Genomic DNA, 23,572 nt, shown 5'->3' on the forward strand with positions numbered 1-23,572 from the left:
TTTCGAAGTGTACCGTGGTTGGTCAGTTGGGTGGCATAGATCGTCTTCTTTGCATCCTGAGATTGGGCACATGTGCTCACCGAAGATGTTGCACCAGGAGGGCCGCAAAAATTGGCTGGACGTAACCGATAAAGAAATCACATCCGGTAAGAGACCCTTAGAAATCCCGGCGCAACGACCGGCCGGAATTAGTAACGCAATCCGGCAATTCGGGGGTATATTTAATTCGGGGAGATCCCTATAATCCGTCGTAGGCTAATATCGTTCGGATGGAAACGAACGGGATCACCGGGAACCGAGCGATTTGCGCCCGCGCTGGCAAGATGCTTGGTACCCGGTGACGTCAGCGGGTTTGCGGTCTCCAAATTACAATATCGTTAAAAGCGAGCCAGTCTAGAGAGCGTATGGATGCGAGCCTCCTCTCGCCGAGGAATGATAGGCCTCTGATTATATGCATTATGTGGGCCTAGATTGTTACGGGACGTAATAAAATAATTGAAATAATCACACGCTACAAGGACGACTCAGGCGCCATTAGAGACCCGTTGACCAAGACGTCGGAGTCGCCGCGGAAATGGACACAACAAACGGCGAGACTAACCCGAATTCGGCCATCGGATCTCATTACTATCGCAACTTATCCTAGGCATCGATCATCTAAGTCTATCATTTGACCGGATCGAATGCGGACGCCATTAAAGAAACTATGAGCAATCCTGCGGTCGCCGGTCAAACTTAGGATAACCGAAAAAAGTACCCTTTAGCCTAAATTATCCGCACTTACACGTTACACATTTAACTTCGGCGATATCCTTCCTACTTGTCTATATTAAAGTCTAACGCTAGTTTAAAATAATTGAAATTTTAAATATTAAAACTTCCGTTGAATTAATTCCTTGGATTTCCTTCGGGTCTCTGGCGATTGTCGACGACCGCGTCTGGATTTCCTGGAAAATAGTGCTGCGTTACTCTCGAAAAGGTGCAGATTTTAATAAAAATATTGGGAGATATCGTTTAAAAGAGATCACGTCGAACGAGGGAGAAGGAACGTCCTCGATGTAGGCCTTTGCCAGGGAGTTCCTGGCTTCCTTCCCCGAGATGGGTCGGTCGATAAGGCAGCTGCCTGTTTCCAAGTGGGAGGCCAGTCGGCCGTGACGTCACGCCGCCGTGGCCTCCCGTAGTTGCGCGACACGTTGTGCGCGGACCTTAAGTTAAAGACGACCGTGTTTACCGCAACTCGGCGGATTACTCTGCGAAGCATCCTGTATCAGGTATTCCGCAAGCCTTTCTATCTCCGGACGACTCTTGCGGCAAACTTTAAGCTATACGAAAAATCGAAACGAGACGCTCCGATCCTGCGAATCGTCGTCGCGATTTCCTCGGCACTCGCTCTATGGGGTCTTCCTCTGCGTCCCGTAGCTGCGTTTCTTCCGCCTCCGATTTATAAATATCTTGCGTTTCCTCGCAGCCGAAGTGCAAAGACTCTCGCTCCAGGTTGAGGCTCCAGCCGACGTCGCTTGTGACTCTCGCCGCGTGGTAGAGGTTAGGTTGCACCGGGCGGCGCGGCAGCCGAAACTAGGACACGGTTCCTCCGCCAGCCGCCAGATGGCGCCACGCCCCGGGGTCGCTCTGTCCTTGTCTACTCCCCGCACTTTTCAAATCCCCTGAAATTCCAACCGCGCGCACGAAACTTCACACTTACAAAATGAGAGTGCAAACGCGTTTTATCTCAACTTTTTCCCAATTTTACTATTAATTCGAGGGTTCGACATCTCGCGAACGTGGAATTTCGCTAATAAACAGGACAGCTTCAACTACTAGCTCGAACGAAATGTGTCTAGTCTTTCAGACATCGCTTTATAAATTGACGACGGTGGTTTAAGTTTGATAACAAAGTGTGAAATATTGAACGGCAGAAATCCCGAGGAGTTATGGCACGAGCCTTGGGGTTTCCTTATTTCGAGGTTGTCTCGAAAATGAAAATCGAAGTAGAGAACAGCCGCGGCCGGAATGCCCGTCGATATCGTGGTAGCGGCCGAGGCGGTCGGCCATTATTGCAATTTGCAAATTTCCCCCCGTATCGCGGAAAAACGAGGAGGTCTCGCCTCGGCGGGCCGCTCGAGTATTCCCGAGGGCGCGAGTCCGCCCGTCCACTTTCCGCCCGCCCGGCCGGCGGGACGGTGGCGGATTGGCGGCCTGCGGCGCGGTTGCGGATTCTCGGCGTGATGCCGGTGATTCGCGCTCGTAGCGCCCAGTAATCGGACCCCTCTGACCGGCGGGTTCCTTTCCCGGTCGTCTCCTGGATGGCTCACCCTCTCCTGGCCTTCTCTCCACCCTTGCCGCCTATACATGTATCTCTATATAGATATATTCCTCTCGCTCCCTCTTCCAGAGAAGACGTCTTCCCCTCTCTCTCGTTTCGCCGTTTGATACCCAGGGCCGCGCCGCGGTTGGTACCGACGGCAATCTCCCGTAAACACAGCAATCGCTTGATGCTGTCCGCATTAATATAATTAGTCACCCCCGAGCACTCCACTCGAAGATCGCGAAGACCTAAGCCGCCGGCCAGGACGCGCCTATCTATGTATTACATGCACCGCGCCCTGTACATATGTGCAGAAATCCAGGGACTAAACTCCGCACCCTGCTCGTTTTGTCGCGAAACGGAAGCGAGGTGTTCTACGTTTCCTCCTGGAATCGATAGGACTTATTAAATATCACCTGGGATTTAATTCCGAATTAACTGCCGCGCTAAACGTCCAAGAAGAAACGGGGCGAGATGGCCGCCATTTTGAGCGACCATGTCCACACCTATATCGTCACTATTCGCTAACCCATGAATAAAAAGGATAAAAACATGAACCTTAAGTAAATAGACGAGAGTTAAATATCCCAGCGTATGAGAATTACATTTCGTGATGATTTTATCCAGGGATCTTTTAATTTCGAGAAACCGCCGTCACCTCCCAATATGGCGGCGTTTCGGAAGGTGCGGAACTATTTGGAAATGACGGTTCAGGAGGAGCAGACCATTTCTCCTTTGTTTTGCGGAATTGGAGACGACTCGGAAGGGAATTCGGAAGTCAAATCGTAGTTCTCTTTTCGTCAATCCTACCGGTCGCAATTTGTCGTCGTTCATTGGGCAACGCGAGGGAAGCGCGGTATCTTAAAGGGAATTCAATTTGCAAGTGAATAAGGAATCCCCGTCATCATGTCGTAAAAATGCAAAAAGATGGGGCCAAAGCAGTCGGAGCCGAAACAATTTCCTGAACTATACTCGTTATTTTATTACGGCGTAGAAATTGTGGGACCTTGCCGAGTTAGGTTCGACCGAAGGCATATGTGGTAACTACCGTCGGCCTCGCCCTCGACGAGACGTAAAAGCGGCGCAGAAACGATTCCGCCAATTGGCGGTAATAATAAAGTGGACGTCGGGTCGTCCGCGATTTCATTTTAGGCACAAAGTTCTAAATCGGACTGGACGGCTGCAATTAGTTAAGCCACCAATTTCTGGTCCTCCGGCGGTCCTTGTTGCGTGCGTAATTTAAGGGGACGCCAAAGAGTGCGGCTCTTCGGCCTGGTTCTCACCGGGGACGCGAAACGGACCCAGCCGATCGGATGTATTCTTCATTCCCCTGAAAATGACAAATCAACCTTTATTGACTCTATTCAGATTTCAGAATGCCACCTAAGAAGTTAGACGAGCCAGAAAGGAAGCCTCTGATCGGTCGAGTGGGGACCAACCTGAAAGTCGGCATCGTCGGCATCCCAAATGTCGGGAAGTCGACCTTCTTCAACGTCCTCACCAAGAGCCAAGCTGCTGCGGAGAACTTCCCTTTCTGCACGATCGACCCTAATGAAAATAAGTATCTTATTATTTCTGTCCTCTGTACTTTATTTGCGAAACAACTGACGGTTGTCGGCTGTCCCTCGCGACTACCGTTGCCAATTTCGATTTCCAACCTGGGGATTTAAAGTTTTCTGGTGCCGTGTCGATTATCAGAAGACAATGTACGAATCCGCGCTGCAAGGCATCAAACAGCGCTGTAAGGATGAGTCTGAAGAGCAGGTGTTCATGAACACATCAGTGATAGCAAGAAGAAGCATGTTGAGATGTATCAAGAGTTGTTCAAAGTATCCAACGGATCCTGAGTGGCCACCAGGTCGTCCATATTGGTATCCTAAAGTGAACCTGTACCACGCCTTCTCCGAGGACACGAATCCATTCACCAGGGTCCAAGAATTATCGAAAACTCTTCGAGGATGCGAGCACGTGGAAGAATCAGATCCCCACTTCGAGGCTCCCTTGGATCCTTTCACGGTACGAGATCCCTATTGCGAGGGATCGGCGAGACAGAAGTTCCTAGGAACACCCCCAGCCTGCTTCGTCATTTTTGGGAAGCCAGAGCTGAACAGCAGGAAGCTGGCGAAAATGATAGCTGACACCTGGGGCTGTGTCCTGGTGTCTCCGGATTTCCTGCTGAAGGAGGAGGTCCGGATGAACACCGAAAAGGGCAGATGGATCTCCCATGTTCTGCAATCTGGGAGGAACGTGGGACCAGAGGTGGTGATGAACCTGATAGAAGTCAGAGTCGCTAGGACGGACGTTTTGCACAGAGGATACGTCCTGGAAGGACTGCCGCTGATGCAGAACGATCCCAACCTGGACTACTCCTCTTATCCCCAGCATCGACCCGATAAACATAAAGAGAAGCCCAGTCCTTGCGACTCGGACACGTGCAGACAGGATGAGACCAAAGAGTTGGTCGAGTCTGATCCCTGTTGTGGGGCCAGAAATTATGAGACAGGATCCCTGGACCCTAAAACCCGCAACCGCGACCACGAGGAAAGGGGATCCTTGTCCGATGGTCCTTCCAACTCCGACACGTTCGACATCGCCTCGAGTCCTTTCATTGGCATGAAAGGAACGATCTTGCGAGAGAGTTTCGAAGTGGACATCGGCAAGCAGATCAAGGAGGTCTTCGAGGAGTGGCCCCTGAAGCCGACCGTGATCATCTACATCATGTGTCCTGACTTGGATGTGGTCCAAAGGCGTGCCCAATTCAGACTAGACCCTCACTCGGGAAGGACCCTGGACACCGGACTCCTGGACATGAAGGATCAGCTCCTGAAGGTCCTATCAGGCGCCGATGAAGAGCTGGACACTGAGGTTCCCTTGCAGCTTCTTCGAGAACTCACGAACGAAGAAAACCTGATCGACGAGGATTTTAAGAAGCACTTGTTAAAGAGGACTTGCGACATGTATGCTAACGTTGAGTACCAATGCAACGCATACGAGCAGTATGCGTTACCTTGTATAGACAAACTGATCCTGATGCACAACCCAGAACGAGTGATTCGAGTAGATGGGCGCACTTCAGCAACGAAGATGTTCGAAATAGTCAGAGTAAGGCTGCGAACTTTGAACCTGCCTCGAGTGATCCTGGCCAAAAGGATGTCGGATGAAGAAGAAGTGCTCGAAGGTGAAGATGGAGCCCAGGAGCCTGAAGCCCAGCCTGAAGAGGACAGAGCCATCCAAGAAGTGTTCCCAGCACTATGTGAGAAAGGTATCGTTGGTTCCAGGTTTCGTTGGAAATTGTCCCCTTGGAAATACACCTGTCCAGTAGCCCTAGCCAGAGGAAGGGTCGCAGAAGGACGCGTAAAAAATGCCATCCGCTTCTTGGACCAGATATTTTTCCTATCATCCGACGAGGCCGTTGAATCCTTCCTGGAGAACCCCAGGAGGTTCCTGCTGCCTCCAAACCCGCGACCGACGTGCAAAGTCGCTGTCCTCGGTCCTAAGTATTCCGGAAAGTCCAAAATTTGTCAAGACCTGGCCAGATGTCTAGAAGGAACCGTGATAGACGTTCGTGACGAGGAGCGAAAAATTATGGAAGAGCGGACGCAGGAGAAGGTCGTCATGGCGATTCGGGAGATGCTGGATGAAGTTCTTGAACAGGTGAAAGAAGACTGGGAGGCTGAGAGACGAGAAAGGGAGAAGGCTAAAATTCTCGCCTTGGAGACCTGGAAAGAAGATATCAGTCGTGTTGTAGAAAGATTAGTGACGTTGAGGAAGACCATGGATCCGGAAGAGCATGCTGACGGATATGAAGGCCAGTCAAAGGAGATGGAGGACATTCGGGAGAAACTTAAGGAACATAGTCTGGAACTGCTGGAGACTGATGTAGGGTTGCAGGACTTGATTCTTCGGGATAACGACGCTCTTCTTGCGTATGCACCGGAAGAGTTGTTGTTGGAGGAGCCTCCTCTTCCGGACCCAACGGAACACCACCCGGAAGTAGCCGCCATCTTGGATAACAGGGTGGAATATATTCGCAGAAGACACGCTCCTTTGAATAATACAGAGAAAGTCCAAGTAATATTGGATAAAGTTAGAAGTATTCCAGACACCTTGACTGAAGATGGATTGACCAGAGATGGTGGTTGGATCCTGGATGGCATGTATACTGACCCTGAAGTGTGGACATCGCTGAAAGAAAGCGGGACCGCCGTCGATGAGATTATCTTAATCAGAGATGAGAAACCGTACAGGATTCTCCTTGAAAATTGGCGTAACTTCAATAACTACGAGGAGCCGTATGATTACGAGAACATGGAAGAGGTGGAATACGAAGCTGCGCCCCTTTACGAGGTGAAAGGCGAAGAGGGCGAGGAATTCGAAGGAGAAGGATTTGAAAGAGTACCCTCAAAGGCGGAGGAGATGCGAAAATATATTAAGCACGTGGACCGATTCGGAAGGGAATGGAGCAGTTTGCAAGAAAAGTTGGAGAAGGGAGTCATCATCTGTAATCTGAAGGATAACCAAGACCCTAGTCGGTACATCCTGAAGGAAATGCACAAGAAGTATCTCCCAGAAGCTCGCCTGCTGTCAGAAGAGGAGAAAGAGGAAGAAATGCAAGCTGATGCCGTGGAAACTCTTGATCCCGAAGAAGTAGATGAAGAGGAAGAAGAAGAATTCCAGAGACCAGCAAATGGAGAACACAATCGACCTCTAGGCGATACTGGACCCTATTGCCCCGTTGCTCTTTCGGAGCGAAAAGTTCTCTGGAAAGGCAAAGAAGAATTCTGCGTCAAATTCCTGGACAAGACGTACCTCCTTTCGAGTCACCAGGCGATGGAGAAATTTGTGGTCAACCCCTTCGAGTACGCGGCCTTGAAGAGACCCATCAGTCCCGTTCCTCCTTTCAGAATTTCCATCCTAGGTCCGCCAGGAAGTGGGAAGACCTCCTTGTCTTCGACATTGTCGAAAGAGTATGGATTTGTTCATCTTGACTTCCAAGCTAGGCTGAACTCGTACCTGGAAGAGCGCAACTTTCAGAGGGTGGAACGTCCGCAGGACATCGTGGGCAATGTCGAAAGTTCTGCGGATGAAGACTTGCAGGTCCATGATGGGGACTTGCCGGACGACTTAGAAGACCTTAGGTATAATTCTGATAGAGCTGTCTCCGAGGCGTTTGTAAAGAGCTATTTCAAAACTGGGGGCACCCTTCCTAAGAGGATGCTGAAAGAATGTCTCCTGGACTTCTTCGAGACTCCCTACGATCAATGCGGACTCATCCTGGACGGGTTTCCGTCGTTTCCATCAGACGCAAACGCGATGATCAGCAATTTTGCCGTACCTGAAATTGTGTTGGAACTACGTTGTAGCATGGAAGAGATGAAGAGGAGACTACTGCCGAGACTCTTCGAGGCTTGGAAGAGGAAGCAAGAGCACCATAAAGCAAAGGAGGAGATGAAGTACAAATACGCGGTATTAGAATATTCAAAGAGACGGGATAAATGGATAGGGAAGAGGTTGAGGCAGCTGAGAAGACGAAGACGACAACGGATGATGAACGAAGAATTCGAGAAGGAGGATGAAGAGGAGTCTCTTTCCCAGCCGCCTCCTCCATCTCCATCACTAGAAGACTTTATAGAAGAAGCTGAGACCGAACCCGAAGAATCGAGGGATCTCGACCTAGAAGACTCAGAGGACTCTGACATAGGAGACCCTGACGAAGAGCAGGCTGCCATAGACCGATCCCAGCTAGCAGAATTATTTCAGTCCACTTTTAAGGAACCAGACCCCTTTGATGCCTGGGAAGACCCGGAAGCTGCCCGAGATCGACTCTCTCAAAACCTTGAAGAGCATTACTCAAATTTCCAAGACGGTTTACTGGTAGTCAAGGATGAGCTGAAGAGGGAGCTCATCCCCTGGGTAGAGATAGACACCGAGAGGAGCAAAAGCACGGTACTGTTCTCCATCCTTCGTCTGCTGGATCCCTACATCTTCAGGAACGAGTCCCTCCTGGAACGGACTTACCAGGTGGACCTGGAAGTCGCGGAAAAATTGCTGGACTGCGGTTTCTACTTCCTCAGCTCCTTCGGTCGCTCCTGCCCAGTAACCATGTATGAAAATGAAGTGCCCTTCCAGACGTTCTTGCCCATGGAAGCAGCCCGCAACATCTATGCGGTACTACATAGACGATACGTGTACTTCATCGCTGGGCGAGAAAGACTCATCGTCTTTAAGCAAGTCCCCATCAGGTACCTAAGTCAGGACTCTTCTAATCCTTTGGTTCCAATGACCATTTCCATAATCGGCCCTCCAAAGTGCGGGAAGACCACTCTGGCTGGACGTTTCGCTGAAACTTACGGGATGAAGGTGGTCACCAGAGGCCAAGCTTTACGCCATACCTTGAAGAACTACCTCTGGACAGAGTTAGCCAGGTTGACGGACGCTCATCTACGAGGTGGGCATGTTGCTCTTCGAGAATCCGTGGCCAGAGCCGTGGAACTCTTCTCCATACACCCCAGATCAGCTTCCCAGGGCCTCATCCTGGACGGCTTTCCAGAGTCTCAGTCGGAAGCTGAAGAATTGGCCTTCCTAGCCATCAAGCCGATGGTGGTTATCGACCTCAAAGCGGACTTGCAACTTGTAACAGAGTACTTATCCACGGAAGCCAAGCACCTGAAGAAGCCTCCTTGCTTCTCGCCCTGCTTCATCTCCCATCGCTACGAGCAATGGAAGACTAACGAAGCTGAATTCCGAAACTGGCTGAAGAAGTACTCGCAGAATGTTGTGGAGCTGGACGCCTCCCTCAGCAAATGGGCCGTGTGGAGCAGAGCTGATGGAGTTGTTAAGAAGCGATTCGCCGCCATCAAGAGGTACTTCAGAGTGGCTGATTATGACAAAGTGCTCAGTCTTCAGCATCTCTGCGTGTCCCCGTACGAGTTTAAGGAGAGATGCAGCGAGTTCCAGTCCTATTGTCCTGGGTGTCTCCGAGATGGGAACGTCCTGACTCTCTCTGGACCACCTCCAGATCGCAGTGGTGTCCTGCAGTTCCGGGAGCACTTCTATTGGCTCTGTTCGCGGCATTTTGGTGACTTTTGCAGACATCCTCTGGACTATCTTCCCCCTCTAAACCCTGTACAGCTTCCCAAGGAGCTGCCGAGGGTCCTCGATGGCGACATCGACGTGGAACATGCGTGCTGGGCCCAACGCTTGGTGATCGATGGGTTCTGTCTAGTTACCTATGTCGATGGTCTCCCAGCTAGAAAACTAGTCCCTGGGAAAACCAGTCTGAAGGTCTTGTTAGAGAACAGATTGTATTTATTCTGCTCTGCAGAGTGCAGACGGAAATTCATGGCTCGCCCTTGGAGGTACTCGGAGGTTCAGGTGCACTTCCGGCGCAACTTGCCACCTGTTCAGGTGAAGAACCTCCCCAATTTGGGGTTTTTGGAGCAGACCATCGCCGCTATAATCGTCAGGGCTGTCAAGAGAGTCGGGGTCTTGAGGCCCAAACTCCCAGGACTTTCCGCCAGCGGCTCCGCCGCGGTTTTCATCGGCGCTTTCCTCAAGGTCCATCATACCTCCTGCGACCTGAAAGAAGTCAGGCTGTACGAAGAAGTCACCAGACGTCTAGAAGCGAAATGCCGGATCATTCTAACCGCGACTCGTAATATGAAAAAAATTATCAATCCAAGTGTGACCATTCCCAGGATAAGGAAAGACATGGGACCAGCTGTAGAAGACGAGACGTTATCATCGTCGTCGACGCTCTCTGCTCGACTTTCCAGCAAGTGCAGGCGGATCTCTTCGTCGCGAGAATTTGCAGAAATTGACTTCGACCAGTGACTGGTCCGATTAATCGTTGCAAGGGGTCGATCGTTCCCGAGCTATAGCCGTAAGGGTGAATTTCATTGTTCATTGTCGAGGTTGTCTGACAAATTCCTTTCTGTTTCAGGCACGTCGCGTCCCTGTACCCGATACGAGGTTCGACTACTTGTGCGAGTACTTCAAGCCGGCCAGGTGAGCAATCGCAGGAATATTGTTCGATCGTCAAACGCGGATGCATCCTGAATACGTTATCGCGTTATCGGGGAGTCCTCCTGGCAGGATAAACCATCTCGCGGGGGAAACGATTCGGAATAACCGGGGACATTTCCATACGTCTTCGCCTTTATTCCTGCTCGAAGGAGCGGCTCGGCAAGAGGACGAGCAAGGGCCAGACATTTCGAGCGACGTGATCTGCAATGCAGATCAGACCGTGAATTCGCCTCTGAAATACTGAGACATACCAAACACACCGAGCGACTCCGTAAATTGCATCGCGCTCGGTCCTCTGTGTCGACTTGAAATTATTACTCTCCGCGTCGAACGATTCGACTCATAGAAATCTCCCCGCCAATTATTCACCCCTTCTTTCTGCCCCTCTCCGGAGCTCGTTCTTCGCCATCCCAAGATACGACCGAATCTCGGAAACCCGATTTTCCCTTTTCCTACGTCATCCTAACATTTTCCTACTACATTTCTTTTGCCAAGGCCAACCCTTATCGGCCCCAAAAAATTCTCAGTATAAGTACTACCCGCGATTTACTTGCGGGAATTAATGCAAGCCACTGCGAGAGGGCTAATATTTTACGTTTATTTTTTTTCTGACTTAAACTTGATTCCTAGGTCACACTGCCCTTTTTTAGTGTATCTGTGACGAATCGTCGTAGGGATCGGCCCTAAGGAAGTGGTTATTGTGGGGAGGGACCGAATCCTCGTCTTGGCCGAATTCGGAATGCAAATGGCGCCCGGTCGAGCCCCAATCGATTCGCCGGCAACATCGAGTCTAATCCCTTGGCAGAGCTCGAACGTCCTCTGACAAAACCGTGGAGCGCTCCCGTTGGTTAATCGGAAGTGATTGGAAATGCAGATCGACTCGGAAGGCCGCTTTGACGCGCCCCATTTGGGCGCATCAAAGAGTCCAGGAGTCCTGGAGAACCCATCTCGGAGGGTCGCCGGTAGAGGCGCCACGTTAGTCGGGCACGTGTCATCCGATCCACCGCGCCATCATGAAAGCCGGCTAATGCGCCTCTTCCCCGATGCCGAGGCGCCTCCTCTTCAAAGGCTAATTGTTTAATGAGGCCCGGCATTAGCATTTAAATACACCTCATTGTCACGGTGGACCCTCTCCCTAACCTAACCCGACCTACCCCGCTTTTCATCCACCCACTGCGACGAAAGATCATGGGTGACCGTCCAACATTTACGGATCAAAGATGGATTATTTATTTATTCGGTATTACCGCCTCTAAAATTCCTAATAACCGATAGAATTTTTATAGCGATCTGGAAATTAATTTGGATTAAAAGAACCGTGCGGTTTGCATGTTCATATTTTCCCTCCAAAATGAAATTTATTAACGTATATTATGTTGTTCTCGAATTTTGTCCTTTTTATTTCTTGCCAGAAAAATGAGAATTTTAATAATCTCTTAGGACGTTGCAAGTGCAGGGGTAGAATCGAGGAATATTAAGGGACTCGCTTCTTGGGTGGGTTCCTGGGATGGACATGGACGATGGACCGTTACAGCATGAAATCGATGAATCTTTCCCTGCTGGAAGTTATTAGAAATCTCGGAATGTCCGAGGTGGTCGGGAGAAAAACATGCCGACTGCCTAACGGCATCTTAAGTACGGGTCTCAGAGAGAATGGGAAAAAGTCATCACCCGGCGTCTTCTGACTGGGAGCACCCATCAAAATATACGGCTGAAGCGCTGCAAACAACGTGGACGACGTTCCGGATCCGCCATTACCGCGTTCGGGACCGCACAAGTCGGTGTCGATCACCTAAGGCATAGATTCTGTCCGCCAGGATGAGGAAAAGAAACAGGCGCCACTCTCTAAAAGGGATATAACATAGAACCAGGGAGAATAAAAATTGATATTTTAATTATAACTCCACTAAAACTGTATTAACGTACATATGTCCCTTTTCAGGGAATAACGCGTATTCCACAGCACGTAATGCTTAATACCATTTCTCCTCGTACTTCAGGATGCATCCTCGGGAATAACTTCGCTGCCCTATAAACATTGACTTCTCGTATTTTAATTCAACAAATGATTTTATTTCCAGCAAGGTGCCAGCCTTCCTCAACGTCGTCGACATCGCAGGACTCGTCAAGGGTGCAGCCGAAGGACAAGGCCTGGGCAACTCGTTCCTCTCTCATATCAGCGCCTGCGATGGAATCTTCCACCTATGTCGTAGGTTTCCTAGAGATAACAGCGATAACGACCTCCCTACCCCACATTACCGGATACAGGAAATCTGAATATAAATATGAAATATCATGAAACTTACGAAAGCAGTCCGAGTGGTTTGGGAGCTGGCCTACGCTTACCCTGTTAAAAATAATGGAAGAGAGTATTGAACATTCTGAAGATAATCGGAAGTATTAATAATCTCGTTTTTCTCTTAATGCATGTAATTAAATATGCGTAGGTATAAAAAATGCAGGGTACCTTATAAAATTCTTATTCCCGTCCGCGAAGATCCCTCGCAAAGGGAATTTCAACAAGCTGTACCGTAAAAGGTCTTCAGGCATTGATATAAAAAAAAATCTCTACCCGGCATTTCGACCAGGGCAAGCTGTCCAGGTATTCCATTCCGCAATCCCGTAAACCGAGGCAAGAATCCCGCCGCGGAACCGCGGGAATTGGCATAACTCGAAGTTCTCGAAACCGCGAGGTCTCCGGTATAAATACGAAGGGCGTAAAGAGGAAGGGGCGAGGTAGTGCATTAGGCGATCCCGGGTGGCGATCGTAAACGTTCAGGAAGTTATTCCAGGCCGGTAATCGGGATAGAATAAGTGGTACGCAAACGATCCTGCCGGCAAGGAAGAAAGGACCCGACGACGAAACGCCTTTCGACGAATGGCGGGGAGGGCGCATTATCGCGGCAATACTTATCGCCCGAATACGTTAACGCCGACACGTCCGCTCGCTTTCCGCTCGTCTGGGGGTTCTTTTTTTCCCGCCTGGCGGGGCAATTTGTCAAATTGTCGGTGCCACCTAGAGTTACCGGCTTCGCGGAAACCTTACCGCTCCGTAATACGCGCGCGGCCGCGTGAATTTTATTTGTCACCGAGGCGAAAGGTGGGCATTGCCTCGCTTTCGAAAACCATACACATCCGCGCGGCAGTTCCGCACCGGGAGATTATTGTCGTCGCTCGTTTACGGGGGTGCGTTTCCCGGGGAAGCGGAAACCCCGAAAGACGTTAGAATGAAAAGGGGGAAGGAAAGAAAAAAAAAATAAAAAAGAAAGGAAGCACCTTTTGAAGCGGTCGTTTAACAGTGGCCGATCACTTTTGCAATTAAAATAATTAAAATAATCCACACTTTTTTTAATTTTACTTGTCACCGAGGCGAAAGGTGGGCATTGCCTCGCTTTCGAAAACCATACACATCCGCGCGGCAGTTCCGCACCGGGGGATTATTGTCGTCGCTCGTTTACGGGGGTGCGTTTCCCGGGGAAGCGGAAACCCCGAAAGACGTTAGAATGAAAAGGGGGAAGGAAGAAAAAAAAATAAAAAAGAAAGAAAGGAAGCACCTTTTGAAGCGGTCGTTTAACAGTGGTCGGTCACTTTTGCAATTAACCCGACCTCTAATTTTCCCCGAAAATGGCGCCGTCACGCCAGCTCGTTTATTTAAATAATCCACACTAGGGGGCTGTATTTGGGAAAAAGAGCGAGCAGGACCGGGGAAATAATTTCCCTTGCTCGAGCCCGAGTAGACACACTCGATCGCCCCGTGGAAAAGGAGAAAGAAACGCTCTCGTTTCGATGAATAAAAGAGGCCGACGGCTGCCATAATTGCGAGCTTATAGAGAGCAAGCCTGTGGGGCCTCCTCAATAAATGATCATCCAGAGAAGCATCGCGTGCGACTTTGCTCCTTTAATTGTTCTATCTTTCCATTGTTCTTACATTATTCCGACTCCCGGTATTCCGTGACTCCGACACAGGTGCTTCTTCTTTGAGCACCTCGTTATTTAAATGTTGCATTTAGGCCAATTCCCGGCACTCTGAAGCCTTTGTTGCGGCCTCGCCGCTGACGGCGAGATAAACGGATCCTTAGCCAAAAGGAGATAAATAAATAAATGGGTGAGAACGCGGTCGAGGCTCCTTATTCCCTGAAATGTACGCCGTGAGTATAGGAACAGCGAATACGAGATGATGATGTCAAATGGTTTCTATACGCAAACGATGGCTCGCCCAGGTCGTGAAAATTTATTTCTCAGCGGTGGACGGAGAAAACGGTGCGAAATATTAATAGTAATATTTAACGAACTAAGGAGTCTCGTCTGTATTGAATTTCCCGTTGCACCTCCGGCTCTCGTCGAGGTGCTATATTCCGGCCTCGAGCTTCCGTGACTCTTGCACTAGTGCAAAGGTCTTTGCTCGAAGTGGTCTAGCTTGTTTCAAAAGTCCCATTCAAGATAATCGTTACCGCCGGTTAGTCTAACCCTCGTGAAAAGGTGCTCGCCGTTAACGCCGAGGAGCAAGGGTTGAGATACCGAACGAGTGGTAGTTTCCTCCGGAAAGGTAGAATCGCAGCAGGAGATAACGAGGTGGACTTTCTTCTTTTTTCTTTCCAGGAGCCTTCGAGGACGACGACGTGACCCACGTGGAGGGTGACGTGAACCCGGCGAGGGACCTGGAGATAATCAGCGAGGAGCTGCGCCTGAAGGACGTGGAGTTCCTGAACGCGCATCTCGAGAAGCTGGAGAAGCTCGTCGTCCGAGGCAACGACAAGAAACTGAAGCCCGAATACGTAAGTAAGCTGGTTAAAACCTTAAATCTACCCAGACGAGGGCTGGTGGAGAAGCTGGAAGCAGACAGGCTCTTCGGTGGTTCCTCCAGAAGACGTTTACCCGGCCATTTGCAAAGTCCAAGGCCCATCCCAGAGGAGCAAGCCCATGCCTGGAGGCGACGAACCGCTTAGCCGATCTCTCGTGACCAGCAACGGGAACGTGTCATCCTGCGACGGGCATTGTTCGATACGATTACATCTTTCGAGGCCATTTACGAGCGAGACTCGCCGGAGGGGCCGCATCCTAACGATGAAACCGAAATTGCGAGGCTCCATCGATCCCCCCCGAAGAAGACTCCAACGACGCAGAATTAAAGCGGATTTTTCCCGATCCACATCCGGCTGCACATCATTCCCAGGATGAAATCCTGAAGAGATTGACCCTCTGGGCTCTGAAGAGGACCTGTGAAGTTGGACTGCATCACATCCTACGATGAAACCAAAATCGCGAAGCTACGTCAACCCTCCCCGAAGAAGAAGACTCCAAGGACTCAAAATTAAACCGCATTTCTTCCCAGCTGCACTTCATCCCTGGGTTGAAGTCCTGAAGAGATCGAGCCTACCCTGGACCCCGAAAGAGGACCCGTGAAGTCGGAAAGCAAGTTCTCTTCATCCTTGGAGACGGGTGGAGGAACGAGAGGAGCACCCTACAGGTCCCCCGGATGCTTATTGCCACTTTGCGGTGGAATGACGGTAATAGACCGTGTCATTTGGCAGAGTCGTACCGACGGAGCGTTTTGCGAGGTGCAGGAGACACGAACCACGCGCGGTACTGCCCTGCCCCAAGGGAGGGACTCTCGTTAGGCTCCCTCTCCGTTGGCAGGAACCAGGGGAAGAACTCCCAGCCCGGACCCGGGAAACCCTCCGATCGGTTCGTTAATTTCGATCACGCGACCCGGACGAGTCAATCGGAGCAATTTCGTCCTGGGACGACTGCATGGCGGTCCGGGCCAAGGGGCGTCCCTAACCTGGGACAACTCGCTGCGTACGGAGCCCCTGCTAGTCGTCACGACGGACACGCGAGTCGGTCGTCACGAGAGTTAGCTGGTTCCCTGCCGGTACCGCCATTCGCGGGATATCCCGCGAATATCGGCGAGGTCTCTCGCCAAATTGCCGGGGTTGAATTAAGAGCGTGGGCGGGCCTGGCCCTGCTCGTCTTCCCGGAACGAATGGATCCTCGCTGGCCGATCGCCTCCTTTCCGCGGATCGGCCCCTGGCTGGATCTTCGCCTCGCAATTTGGTCGAAAGTCCCCAGGGGGTCCTGGTCCGGCATCTCCTCGCGGCCGGTCAAGGAATCCCGCGACTCGATGTTCCTTGCGCGAGATAAAGACCCTGAAGAGACTCCTGGTACCCCTGCTCGTCCTGGTATCTCCCTTCTTACGTTAAGGAAACCTTTTGTTATAATTTACAAACAGTAGATAATAGTCTTTGATAAGTTGGTGTCTATTGGAAGTGGCATAAAACGAAGTCGTTTAATTAATAAAGCTTAATCCGGAGATCGGGTTCCCATGATCGAGCTATTAGCGCCTATAAACTCTATTAAGCATTGATCTGGGAACTTCGGAATTGGACCGGAGAACCAGATTCATAAAAGTCACGACCAGGTCGACGTACTAGGAACTAATCCTAAGGAGTTTCCTGGTTCTTACGAGCTTAATTCCATGATCGGGTTTCCGTGATCGTTCCGCTCACACTTTCTAGCCTTGCACGTTGGTCTAGTCCGCAGACCTGAAATTGGAGTCGGAAGTAACAAGGAAAGAATGCCTTAAAATGGGGCTTAATTGCCTGATCGAATTCCCCAATCCTCGACCGAGTGGGTTTCGCTGCTTCCTAAATAGTACTCGTATTTTTTACGGAGCACCGCGAGGCGCTCCATCAGGGTTCCATTAGAAGGCAATCAGTGGATCCTCTTTTTTCACGTTGCAGGACACGCTTCTCAAAGTCAAAGGAGTCCTCCTCGAGGAGCGGAAGCACATCAGGTTCGCCGACTGGAGCGCGAATGACGTAAGTTGATCGGAGTCTTGTCTCGGTGTCGGTTTATAAAATCTTGACGGCTTCCAGATCGAGGTGCTCAACAAGTACCTGTTCCTCACCTCCAAGCCCGTCATCTACCTGGTGAACCTCTCGGAAAAGGACTACATACGCAAGAAGAACAAGTGGTGAGTACAGGTGACAAGCAAAATCGGTCTTGGTCTTCGTCTTCACAAAAAGTGCATTCTACTCGATGGAGCACGACCGAGACATAACGCGAAACCCAGACCGAATTTGTTAATCACTACTAAGTAAGAAGGATCTCATTATAGATAATGGTGAGCAAAATCGGTCTTGGTCTTGCAAAAAGTCCACTGTACTCAATGGAGCGAGACCAAGACTCGGTGCGAAACCAAGACCTCAGGAAGAGCGGTCTCGTTATAGAGGTCCTCCGAAGTCCTCACTGGAACCTCTTCTGTCCAGGCTGATCAAAATCAAGGAATGGGTCGACAAGAACGACCCGGGCGCCGTTCTGATTCCCTTCAGCGGCGCTTTCGAGAACAAGATCATCGAGATAAACGAGGCGGAGCGTGCCAAGTACTTCGAGGAGCAGAAAGTGACGAGGTACTCCACCGCGTAATTGTCTTAAAGGGCTCTAAGTCGAAGAATTAGCCGTCCTAGGGTGACCGTACCCCAGGAGTGCTGCTCTTATTGCCGATAAATTTCCTGCCGAGTTCTGGGGACCTAATCAGAGGTCTTGCCGGGCATTGTTGGTCCCGGAGCAAAAAGCCAGGGTCCCCGAGCAAAAACCACGGAATACCCCCACTTTCGGGAGGGGGCCGCGGTTCCCACAGGGCTTTTTTTTAACTATGCGCCATATCTGCTAGCAATAATGGTGGGGTCCGAGGGCCGTCTAGACTCGCGCTCCCACTCCCCCGGAGTAACTATAAAACTACGGGCCCCCTCTTCCCTGGCAGCATTATATTTTTACGGAGAGCTATTCAAATTCTTGCAAAATTGCGTAAAAGAGCCCCTAAAGATGCAGGCTATAATCTGAGGACCGGCCAGTCGGCTAGTGGGTCATTCGTACCCACCGGTCTCTTCGATAGCTACCCTCCTCTCGATTCGTAAGGGACGATCGAGGAGCACCCGTGGAGGCCCTAGAGAAAATGAGCAGTTGGGTCCGGTTTTCGGATTTCCCGAAAAAGTCGTAAAACCTTTAATGGCTTCTGTCCCGGACCCTGGCGGACTCGGTGGTGGATTTTAATAAACGTTCCCGGCGGATTGCACGAGCTATTCAAATCGGCGGGGAAGTCGCGCAAAGGAGCGTCTAAACATGCAGATTATAGGTAATAAATGTGCAGCTGGCTAAGCCCTCTGCACCCGGGGGACGTTCCAGGAGAGGACCTGCGTCGAAAATTCCCCGGGATGCCCAGAAATGGAGGGCGACCTCCTCCGAGGTAGCCCTGTCTCGAGGTTCCTCGAAATCGTGGGGACTTTAACGAGCCGAAAACGGGAACGGGGTTTGCGGAGAACTCCGGGGGAGTATCGGCGAAGCTGCGGATTCGCCGCGGCGGAATATCCGCTGGGACCACAGGATCGTGGAATATGATTGTCCCGGGACCAAAGATCTTTTCTAATGACAGGGTACGGTCAAGGAGCCATCCGGACGGTCAGACATCGGGACTTCATGGAATACACATAAAGCGAACGACTTAATACTGCAATTTTATCATTCTGTCCGAGGCCCTACTTTAAGTCCGGCGATCTGCGGTCTCGAAATAAAATCACGGCAGTCCTCTGATTGCCGGGTGCCCGGCTCGATTAGGATTATTCCGGAACGTCCAAGGGAATTCCTATCTCGAGATCTCCCCATTTTCGCGGTCCTAACTCGCCTAAATGTCCTATGGAGAAGTAATTGACAATTCTAATTGAGGGCCTCGAGAGTCCCTTTCGCCACCCCGTTCCCGGGGAGACGGCATTTTGCGTTATTTAACCTTTCTAGTTAATGTCTTCCCGTGATTCTTCCAGTGCCCTCGACAAGATCATCGTCCAGGGGTACAGAGCTCTTCAGCTGCAGTACTTCTTTACCGCCGGCCATGACGAAGTCAAAGCTTGGACCATCCAGGTATGGAATAAAAATTTCTTACATTGGATTAGCTTCCTTTTTTAATATCTCCTTTTGCCCCGGTCTAGAAAGGGACGAAGGCTCCTCAGGCTGCTGGCAAGATCCACACGGACTTCGAGAAGGGTTTCATCATGGCGGAAGTCATGAAGTTCGACGACTTCAAGAGCGAAGGCTCCGAAGGTGCCGTGAAGGTGCAGTAGGCTGTTCTATTAATACGCGTAGAAACGACCTCGGCCATCATCCTCCTCCATTGTCTCGCAAACTGGACCCACATCCGGACTCTTTTCTTGCACCCCGTTCCTCCGGCGCACCGTCCTCGCGGCTCTAAACTTTTTCCCTTCCTCCCCATTTCCAGCCAATTATTTTACAGTTAAGTTATTAGATTTTATAACGCCGGCTCTAGCCTCGTGAATTTCCCGGATAGTATCTCCCTTTTAATTTCTTCCAGGCGGCCGGCAAGTACAGGCAACAGGGGCGCAATTATGTGGTCGAGGACGGCGACATAATCTTCTTCAAGTTTAACGCCGGCGCCGGTCTGAAGGATGCTAAGAAGAAGTGATGGCACGCCTTCCTGGTGTTGCTGCTCGTTCATTTGTACATCAACATGATTTTGCTCTCCTGCTGTACCCGCTCTTCACGGATCAACCGAACGAACATGTTCCTCGATTCTCCCTAACTCGTCGCTGACTTGTAATTAAAGGAAAGGATTTATTAAAAAACTAAAAGAAAGGAAAGAAACGGACAGGGCTCGCGCATGGACCATTGTGCCATCGAGACTGGTTGACGCCGTGGGCGGGTTACAAAATCATCTTGGAGCTTCTGTCGGTGTACATAAATGCGATATCTTAGGAGCAATGCACGACGGCGTGGGTGTCTCTCTGAAAGAGATGTAAGGCGGTGTGACGGAGTGATACTCTCGGCCGAGTTTTAAAGTAACTCGGCCATTTCTTTGTAACGTTCTGTATTTATTTTATAAACTGTCAAGGAACCAACGTGGACTAGTTTCGAAAGCTTCCCGCGCGCTGTCCATCCCTTTCGAGGATGTTCCCCCTGAATAGTCCTCCCTTAAGGTAAGTAAAGGGCCGGGCACTTTTTCGCCTTTCCGACCGCAGGGTTCGGAATCTCCTATCAATTAGCTTCGCTTCCTTTACATATCGACTGAATAATTACAGCCTGGTAACGTTTGATTCGCGGAGCTATATAACGGCATGCTGAAACGTTAACCATCAATTACAGGTACGCAGCCAATCGATAATTGACGAGTCAAGATATGCAGATCCAGCCAGGCAGGGTCGACCGTGTCATCTATCATCAATAGCCACGAATCCGATCCTGGTTGAGATACGCGGATCTCCGTGAACAACTGACCGATGAAATCATCAGCGGTTAGTTCCTAGTTTCTATATCTGGCCTTAGCATCAGCCATGACTCTTGGAGCTGGTCCCTACGACTCCCCATAAAGTGCCTTTCGACCTTCCAAATAATTCCTGGAGTGGAAGAAGCTTCTTCGTCCAACTCCAAAATCCAATCCCGGTTGAGAAACGCAGATCTCCGTGAACAACTGACCGATGAAATCATCAGCGATTAGTTCCTAGTTTCTATATCTGGCCTTAGCATCAGCGATTCCACAAGAATCCTGGATTCTACGGGACCACACCTTGCCATGACTCTTGGAGCTGGTCCCTACGACTCCCCATAAAGCGCCTTTCGGACTTCTTCCGAATAATTCCTAGAGTGGACCAGGAATTATTTTTCATCCGACTCCAAAGCCGGTCTTATTGAAGAGCCGAGACTTTAGCCACTGGTAGAATTCCACTTCCTTAGCGAGAATCTCCCTGAGGCGCTTTTTCGCCGTCACCTTCATCGAAGCGTGCCGATCGTTAGCGCCGATCTTCGTCGGTTCTGGAAAATAACGCGGAATTAGAATTAAGGATCCGAAACGTTAGCCTCTAACAGGTCCATCCGGAACCTGCTCTTCCAGAAATGCAAAGTAAACTAAGCGAGGCCTGCGTTAAGGACGTTTAATTATTCAACCACGTGCTCGGGCCAAGGTTTTTCGCCTCCGCCATTGACGTGGCTTCTGGCATTCCGGTATAAAAACCCGGACTTGGTATAAAGTATCGACTAGGCCTTACGGATTCGCTTGTACACCTCGGAAGCACCGCCGAAGAAGTATGGAAATGTATTTTCGAGCGCCTTAAGGGTGACGTCCATGTGGTCCAGAAGACCGACCACGGGGTACCACCTGGACACGTTGTCCTTGGCTCTTTCCAGCGCCCATCTACTGTTTCTACGGCTAGAATAAATAAAAGGAACGCATATATACAATAATAACATATAAACAATAACCGCTTAAAAGCAAAAGGTACGACGAGCGAGCGTTTCGCAAGCTGCAAAACATGAGAGGAAGAATGCGCCGGCCTTAAATCCGTATATGCAGAGCATTATGCAACGCAACAGCGATGGAACGTACAATGCACTCTCACGACTACACGGTATGACTTTCTCAATAGAGCCGGACACAAGCGAGTACGACGATGAAAGTCATGTCATTCACCGTGCTTACGTACTTTCGCGAATGTATGCAGAAGTGCGTATTGCGTACGCACTTTCTAACGAGAGATGGTCCGCGTTGCACAACGCCGACGACTCCTTCGAATCGAGGGCAACCGCGTTTCTTTTCGACATGGTACCAGTTAACAGGTAATACCAGCTATCCAAGAAATACTGGAAGGAGCTTAAAAGTCTCTAACAAGTTCATGGACCTCGGCCGATCGCTGCGTATCTTCACTCTAAACATTCCAAATCATTTGATGTAACGAGAAAATGTTATACATCGCTATTACGAGAAACGAGGAAAGTAAAGTCCTCCCTATATCAAGGGAAATCATACTAACGTGCATCGAGTGTCCTGGCCACAGAAATGGGAGATGGATCCTGAATACGGTATCGTCAGATCCTTCCTGCGATACCTGGAAGAACGGGGACAATTTGTCAAGAATTAGAGAAGGACGTTAAACTACGTAGTCCTGCGTAAAGAGTCCCCGTAGCATGGTTGCGTTCCGCACCAATTACCCACATAGTCTACCCTACGGTCTTTACGCCAAACGACGGTAGAATAGCATTGATATTTATATATCATATAGAATTGATATTTATACCTCAGTAATGTATAATTAGGCTTACTTAGCGAAGACCTTCGGATCCAAAGGGTCCCTGACCAGGGAAAGGAAGGTCGGCGACTGTCTCCCAAACGCGGTGAAATTGAGGAACCTGAGATCCCCGTCGAAAGTCAAAGGAATGGCTTCCTGCCTGACGATGCTGGTAATTTCCTCCACGAGAAGTTCCTGCAAAGAACGAGTTCCTCTTATCTCTCATATCCGCGCTCCCATTATCAGAACGTGGCGTTAATCGTGGCGTTACGAGCGCGGTTGGACCGGTTTTTTGGAAAAAGGAAAGAAATATAAATAATGCGACCAAGGTACTCCGGTGTAAGTCAGCCACGAAGACATGTCGCAACGTTCTCCATTACCGATTATTGTGCAAGAAGTGTAACGAGCTCCTTCGGGTACCTGTTGAAGCGTCGAGAGGAGTCCCTCGTCTCCTGGAGGAAGTCGGATGTGCTTGAACGCGTTATGTCCCTGGAGACGCTGAAGGATCAGCACCAGGACCTCTCCGCCAGCTCCTGGCACTCTTGTCAACATGAGCACGTGGTCGCTCCTGTCAAACAAGTTTGCTCGGCCACCCGGCTCGCTTAGTGACGGAGTAACGTGACGCTGCGTCTAAATCGAGATCAGCCTTCATAAAGAATTCTCACTTATTGAAAAGGATATGTATATTAAATTCGTATCCTTCGCTTGTTTTATTACACGAGAAAAAACGAGAAAAAAAAATATCACGTACTTTCAATTGCAAATAGAAGAATGCGAGGATATAATTAATGACAATTATCTTCATATATATATAATGACTTCTTATGAAAAACATTTATAAAAACAAATATTAAATTGGGTATATATATGTTTATGCGTTGTGGGAAAGCGCCTTCACCGCTAACGGGACTTCCGCAAGGATTTAAAACAGAAGTCCTTCGTGACCATTGTCACGTTTTTTAATTCTACCTTTCGCCGCGTCCTTCATGTAGGAACATTGAGAACTCACTTGCACTTCGCGAAATCCACTTTTCGATAGGAATGACTTGTCTCTGTCGGGTGCCACAAATTCTTCGTCCTCCCGATTAGAGTCCTGGGACTCGGTAATTGATCTTGCACCGAAAAAGAAGTACATTACCGTGGCACAGACGAGTATTCCCGACAAAAGGCCGCGACC

The 23,572-nt window shown here is 49.9% G+C and overlaps 2 protein-coding genes across 3 annotated transcripts; one reads left to right on the top strand and one right to left on the bottom strand.

Moving 5' to 3' along the window:
- The first annotated feature begins 1,163 nt into the window (after positions 1-1,163).
- On the top strand, positions 1,164-20,235 carry LOC105700858 (obg-like ATPase 1). 2 transcript variants are annotated; one of them, XM_012427084.1, is made up of 11 exons: positions 1,164-1,271; positions 3,674-3,862; positions 10,252-10,312; positions 12,412-12,539; positions 14,930-15,105; positions 17,071-17,148; positions 17,206-17,303; positions 17,599-17,739; positions 19,147-19,243; positions 19,312-19,434; positions 19,692-20,235. In XM_012427084.1, the coding sequence occupies exons 2-11, from the start codon at positions 3,682-3,684 to the stop codon at positions 19,800-19,802; spliced, it is 1,194 nt and encodes a 397-aa protein (XP_012282507.1). In that variant the 5' UTR covers positions 1,164-1,271; positions 3,674-3,681; the 3' UTR covers positions 19,803-20,235. The 2 variants fall into 2 exon arrangements, with proteins under 2 accessions (XP_012282507.1, XP_023290127.1); XM_023434359.1 differs by having other exon boundaries at positions 3,681-3,862.
- A 419-nt stretch (positions 20,236-20,654) lies between these two features.
- Positions 20,655-23,530, bottom strand: LOC105700765 (heparan sulfate 2-O-sulfotransferase 1). The gene is made up of 6 exons (XM_012426919.1): positions 23,405-23,530; positions 22,816-23,025; positions 22,430-22,590; positions 22,141-22,215; positions 21,379-21,539; positions 20,655-21,145 (listed from the first exon to the last, which is right to left on the bottom strand). Exons 1-6 carry the CDS (start codon positions 23,528-23,530, stop codon positions 20,997-20,999), a joined length of 882 nt encoding a protein of 293 aa, XP_012282342.1. The 3' UTR covers positions 20,655-20,996.
- Positions 23,531-23,572: the final 42 nt, after the last annotated feature.

This window comes from Orussus abietinus, unplaced genomic scaffold (genome assembly GCF_000612105.2).
Source record: "Orussus abietinus isolate OABI.00-Male unplaced genomic scaffold, Oabi_2.0 scaffold9, whole genome shotgun sequence".
Lineage (NCBI taxonomy): Eukaryota > Metazoa > Arthropoda > Insecta > Hymenoptera > Orussidae > Orussus > Orussus abietinus.

Excerpts from the sequence above, each read along its gene's own strand:
- LOC105700765 (XM_012426919.1), bottom strand. The coding sequence starts at position 23,530 with ATGTACTTCTTTTTCGGTGCAAGATCAATTACCGAGTCCCAGGACTCT. Across the intron at positions 22,591-22,815 it reads TCCTCTCGACGCTTCAACAG|GAACTTCTCGTGGAGGAAAT; the intron begins GTACCCGAAGGA and ends CGTTCTTTGCAG. Across the intron at positions 21,146-21,378 it reads CGAGGTGTACAAGCGAATCC|AACCGACGAAGATCGGCGCT; the intron begins GTAAGGCCTAGT and ends GTTATTTTCCAG.
- LOC105700858 (XM_012427084.1), top strand. The coding sequence starts at position 3,682 with ATGCCACCTAAGAAGTTAGACGAGCCAGAAAGGAAGCCTCTGATCGGT. Across the intron at positions 17,149-17,205 it reads CCGACTGGAGCGCGAATGAC|ATCGAGGTGCTCAACAAGTA; the intron begins GTAAGTTGATCG and ends GACGGCTTCCAG. Across the intron at positions 19,244-19,311 it reads TCAAAGCTTGGACCATCCAG|AAAGGGACGAAGGCTCCTCA; the intron begins GTATGGAATAAA and ends GCCCCGGTCTAG.